At 40.5% G+C, this 5986-nt stretch overlaps 1 protein-coding gene across 2 annotated transcripts in view; it reads right to left on the bottom strand.

The window, feature by feature from the left end:
* Positions 1 to 5151, bottom strand: part of LOC144968105 (synaptic vesicle 2-related protein-like) — a 41964-nt gene extending 36813 nt beyond the window's left edge. For both annotated transcript variants that reach the window (XM_078906102.1, XM_078906103.1), the window contains exons 1-3: positions 5011 to 5151; positions 3080 to 3300; positions 1640 to 1728 (exon numbers count right to left, since the gene is read on the bottom strand). In XM_078906102.1, coding sequence (XP_078762228.1) covers positions 1640 to 1728; positions 3080 to 3272 — 282 coding nt within the window. In that variant the 5' untranslated portion in view covers positions 3273 to 3300; positions 5011 to 5151. The remainder of the gene's footprint in view (positions 1 to 1639; positions 1729 to 3079; positions 3301 to 5010) is intronic.
* Positions 5152 to 5986: the final 835 nt, after the last annotated feature.

Below are 5986 nucleotides of genomic sequence, written 5' to 3'. Positions count from 1 at the left end.
TCTATTCCTTCTATCCATGACCGTTATCACAGTTGATATTCAAAGGAAGAAATTTTGTATGGCAGTTTAATTGCTGTTGTCGTGTTGTTCTTTTTAAAAAAATGATATTCACAAATCTCAATGCACAGACGTGCAATACCGATACAACTATGAAAGGATCCATAGACTTCAGTGATCGGGTGATATACAATTTTTTCTCAAGAGGAAGGTTGGCAAATGGACCTATTTTACATATTTGCCCATCTTAAATGCCAATTACGTGAGTATATCTCTTTAAAATTCAAACGACACATGCCCCCCCCCCCTTTTTTTTTTTTTACAGACAATATAGAACATTCTAAAAAATAAACCCAGTAGAACATTGATATTGCGCAATATCCACTGAGTGAGCTCAAGGCATTTGAAAAGGGCTCCTAAGCCAATAGCAACCTGAAGACGAGACATGATGCCTTTTGGGCGAGATAACATTTTCCTCCAACACTGTTTCCGGTCAGGTGCTCATTTTACACCTGAGTACGGAGAATGTTTTCGATCCATGCCGCCTTAAATAAACAGCCAGCAACCATCCCTGGCTTTGAGCACTATTAGTGGTTATTGCTCTTTACACATGCTCTAGTTTTAGATACAGTAGGTATTTTTAAATAACAATGCAGGCGTATACCGTAGAATAGACTCATTCTAATAATATGCTTTCTCAAATCATACAGGAGCCGGATTTATGAAAATTAAAAGTATATATATTTCTGTTATGATACATCTGGTAAATGGGTAGCTGAGTCTGTTAGATTTGGCGGAAAGTACTTTGCGATAGACTAGCGTCCTATCCAAAGGCTATCAAGGATTTGCTAATGTCCGTTTCACACGATAGAAACTGGGATAAACTCCGGCTCCTTGGGCCTAATGACTCTGAAGGACTACTTTTTAAAAAAAGGCTATATCTAGGTTATTATGAAACATTTTTTAAAAAAAGTAGTCCTTTGGAGCCATTAGGCTCATAAAGCTAGAGTTTATCCCGGTTTCTATGGCGTGAAACGGACAAGAATAATCGCTCACTAACCTTTGGATTGCAAAGACGATAATCACGGCAAATAACTTTCCGCCAGATCTAATAGCTCCAGTTAGCCAATCACTGGGGTCAGAAAAATCTCGACCTTACCCTGGATCGATCTTGGTCCCTTTGCTTGCGAATTGAGTGCTCGGCCAACTGAACTATGAGGACCCCCCCCCCCCCTTCCAGTACAGAAACCTCTGTTCTAACTTCATCAGAGTGATAAATTGGTACAGCTCATTGTAACTCCCGAGTGGCCGAGTGATTAAAGCATTGCACTGTGACCCGGAAGGTCCCGGGTTCGAGCCCCGCTTCAGGCACTTTCATTTTTTTTTTCTTTGGCAAGATTAGTAACCCCCAATTTGCCCACTTGGACAACATGGGTGATTCCTGTTGTCATCAGACATCTTGTTTGATTCATTATCTATATTCCTTGATGGAATGCTTAGGCGAAGGTATCTTATGATGTCGTGGCAGAAGGGTATATACATTTTTTTAATAATAGCCCCAGGCTTACGTTATGGATCGAGACTAAAACATAATTTATCATAAGCAAATATTTTTAAGATTACAAATTGTTATGCAACTTACATAAGCAAGTCCGAAAAAGAATGAAAGCATGATTTGGAAGGGCCCAAAGCCGATGTAGTCGAGAGCTTCTTGCATCGTGTAAGTTAGATCTGAGGGGAAAGTTATGGGAAAATATCGCTATTACATGATAAAAACCCTGTCATTTAACTTTTTAAATTACTAACTTGAGCATTTATATAGCGTAATATCCACTGAACTTGCTCAAAGCTCATTACAAGTGGCCCATACCCGACAGCAACACTTAACATGTAGGACGAAATATGACGTCTTTTAGGCGATAACACAATTTTTTTCGGACAGAGACAATGCTGTTAGCGGCCAAGCACAGTACTCATTTTACACCTGAGTACTGTGAGAGAATGTGAATAAAGAGAATTTTCCAAGGACTCCACTATGCGTCGAGAGAGGTTCGCATCCAGGACCTTCCGATCCGGAAAGGGTGTCATACCACAAGACCACATAGCCTCCCGAGTGATTTCTTAACGTTGTTTTCTACGTGATGACCTAAAACGATTCACTGGTCAGTACTCAAGCTATTATGCTATTATACGCATTGACCCTAATAAGTTTATGAGGTAGATTTGGGAGAAACTATCCTAGATCTGATCATTAATCAGTAGATTTTTGACCAATCCAATCATGGAAATTGTGACAAACACAGTTATCTGTTTATAAACGAAAAGTTCACACTTCATAATTGGCAAGAGGAGATATCCAATTGACACCTAATCAACGAAATGTGACTCGCCAAGAGACGATGCAACCCTTGTACGTAACTTCCCTGACTTCAGACAGAGCCGCATATAGATAGTATGCGCTTGACTAAGAAGCTCACAACATTGCCACCCGGAAGTACAACGGACCAACACACAAAACTATGTGTATCCATGAACGTTTATAGTCTGGTTAATACAGTTGAGTGAGAATTACTCATAAACGCGGATGGCAAAAAACAATAACAAAAGCTCGAGTGACGTCAACTTCATTCTATCTATACGAGATGGAAGTTGGTTTGGACGAATCCAATCCCTCGAGGGGGCGGGGTCGTCGACTCCTCGAAACTGGAGGGGGAGAAGTTGCCAGGCTTTTCCACCAGCAAGAGGAGACATTGAGTGGCAGCCAATCGACTTCGGTCGAGAACCTGCTTAAACAGCACGCCCATTGCATCAGTGGGGACTTGCCACCTATTCAACATGTACCCGTTGTGGTCAAGAGCCCGAAACCGCAAAGCATCTAGTTGAACGATGCGTTGTGATGAAGCTTCAGGGCGGGTTTGCGGCTGTGCACGGTTGCGGTACGGAATTTGAAACCTGGATATCGCTATAACATAGTATTGTGAACACCATTAGAATCAGCTGCCATCTTGCTTTTTGTTTATTTGTTTGTTTTTATTTCATTCTATTATTTTTTTTTGCTTTGTTTGTTTTGTTTTCTGTTTACCTTTTTTAAAATCATCAGCTCCATTTTCACCACCGTCAAATCTGGTGTCATCTTCTCCATCAAACGTGTTGTAGGTCTTTTTAGAACTATTTAGTTCACTTATCTGGATATCTTCATAGGATTGAGGATCGAAAGCAACTTTCTCATTCGGGTTGGAAGAATGATTCCTTCCTGGTGCATCAGGGTCTGACATTTTCTGATCTTCAATTGACCCCAACTGACTGGAAAATTAGGGTCCAAATGAAAAATAAATTGGTATAAATACATGTAGTTATAATTGATATTGGGCACTTCACTGCAGAAGCCTAACATTCAATGTCTAATTATAGAACAATGTTGCGGTTACAGAAAGTGAGTGGACGGTGTTAGGAACGTTCTGTCGATTTGCGCGATCGCCTCGCGCCCTTCGTGGATCCACAGAATGCGCAACAGTCAAGCAGTAATAGTGGTAGTAGAGGTTGTGGTAGTAGTGTTAACGTTGGTGGTGATAGTAGTAGTAGTAGTAGTAGTAGTAGTAGTAGTAGTAGTAGTAGTAGTAGTAGTAGTAGTAGTAGTAGTTGAGGTTGTAGTAGTAGTAGTAGTAGCAGTAGTAGTAGTAGTAGTAGTAGTAGTAGTAGCAGTAGTAGTAGTAGTAGTAGTAGTTCTACTACTTCTACCATCACCACCACCATCACTACTACTAACACCACCACCACCACTACCACTATCACAACAACCACTATTACTACTAGGTTGTTGCGCATTCTGTGAATCCACGAAAAATAAATTAGTAATAGTACTACTACCACTTCTGCTACTACTACTACTACTACTACTACTACTACTACTACTACTACTACTACTACTACTACAACTACTACCACTACTACTACTACTACTACTACTACTACTACTACTACCATTACTGTTACTTCTACCACCACCACCACTACCACTATCACACCAACCACTAATACAACTAGATTGTTGCACATTCTGTGAATCCACGAAAAATCGACACAAGTACTACGCGCATATCACGGGGCACTTGTGTTGATATTAACTTAAACTGGGGTAACTTTGCCTTAAGGGATAACTTTGCCTCTGTAAATTTGGAGCATTTTGAGTCATTTCTTGTTGTAGTTATTATCCTGGTAAATGACTGAACTTTTTATCAAAGGAAATAATTGCCACAAAACTAAATATCCTCTAATTGGTCGAATACTAAAGAGGCAAAGTTTCCCCTTAAGGCAAAGTTAACCCAGTTGACAGTACGAACAAATGAAATGAGTAAAGAAATTAATTAAAACAAACAGGGAATAAAAACTGTCCTGGGTTCAATCGCAGCCTTTGTAAACTAAAGGCCTGATACCCTTGCCTTCGTGTACTCATGGCCTGACCGTAGCTGCGGATCCCCTCCCTTTTGCCGTTGTATCTTGGATTGATTAAACTACTTCTATGGGTTCAGGAGATTGATCATCCTGTTTTTGAATACACATTAGACCGAGAAGGGCTGCACAATTCTCTTCAAACTGATCAAAGTACGTCGAACTAGGTGTTGTTTTTTTTTTTAATTGAGATTTTATATAAACGTGTTCAAAGCGCTTTACAAGGGGTCCCTGGCCAACAGCAACATTTAACATCTAGGGCGGGACATGACACCTGCTAGGCGGTATTACAATTTTTCGGACAGAGACAACGCTGTTGGCGGCCAGGCACTCATTATTACACCTGAGTTCGGTGAGAGAATGTGAGTAACGAGTCTTTTGCAACTATGCGCCGAGCGAGGTTCGAACCCAGGACCTTCCGATCAGAAAGCGAGTGTCATACCACAAGACCGCATAGCCGCACTGATTAATTGATTGGTCTCCGTCCAAACTAGCGCTCTTAAGATATAAACGGAGAATAGAATACGCTTACAATATATTAGGTAAATTGTTTCGAGTACAAACCTTAATTAAACATTAAATAAGTGACAACACTAAATACAGAGCATCATACGATATCCAGGGACGAATGTATGAGTTTTGCATTCCATTTTCGATACGTATCAATCAATGGCAACCTATCACTCCCATCTTCGTGTTTTTGTTTATCGGCACTGATCCACAAAGCTGATTCATTCTAGTCCATGATTAACAAGATCATTACCTTATTCTGGAAAAACCCATATTTTAAAAAAATTGGCCAGAAAACTTGTCATTCAAATATCGATCGATTTAAATGCCCCTACTCTTGGCAAAAACTCTCATACCTGGGACTTCGCAAAGTCTTTCTTAAAGTCCCAGGTTTTAGAGATTTTGCCAAGATGCGGGTCATTTAAATCGATCGATATTTGAAGAAGGGGGTTCTGGCCAAATTTTTGATTTACGCGTTTTTCCGGAGTACGACAGTTATCTGTTTTATACTTTATGTTTTACTTCATGTTCACAGCTGTATTGTCATGTGCAAGCTTTTAACCAATCCAAACTTGAATATACACACACATACACACTTCCCCCCCCCCCCCACACACACACCTATCACCTCATAAAACAACAGTTTGTATTTGTGTATGCAGTCCGTTGCCACTAAGAGAGAGAGAGAGAGAGAGAGAGAGAGAGAGAGAGAGAGAGAGAGAGAGAGAGAGAGAGAGGAGTGAATTTGTGTATATGTGTGCGTGTGTCTGCGTGTGTGTTTGTGTGTGCGTAAATGTGTTGTTTTTAGAATGACTCAACAATGCAATGCTAAGAGCGAGACTCGAACCCCGGGCCTTCCAATCCAAAGGCGAGTGCCATACCACAACCACACGATGATGTTGGATATTTCGAAAACTGTGAATACTTTTCATTAAGTAGGTCTTTTTGAGCACATTTTGCAAGGTGACCTACGACCCCCGCACATGGAAAAATTAAAGTGATTATCCAGTGTGACCAATCGTCTCATCCC

Source organism: Berghia stephanieae, chromosome 3 (genome assembly GCF_034508935.2).
Source record: "Berghia stephanieae isolate SIO BIC M18660-M18661 chromosome 3, UCSD_Bste_1.3, whole genome shotgun sequence".
NCBI lineage: Eukaryota > Metazoa > Mollusca > Gastropoda > Nudibranchia > Aeolidiidae > Berghia > Berghia stephanieae.
The sequence above is the reverse complement of the archived record's forward strand: the minus strand, read 5'-3'. Positions and strand labels throughout refer to the sequence as shown.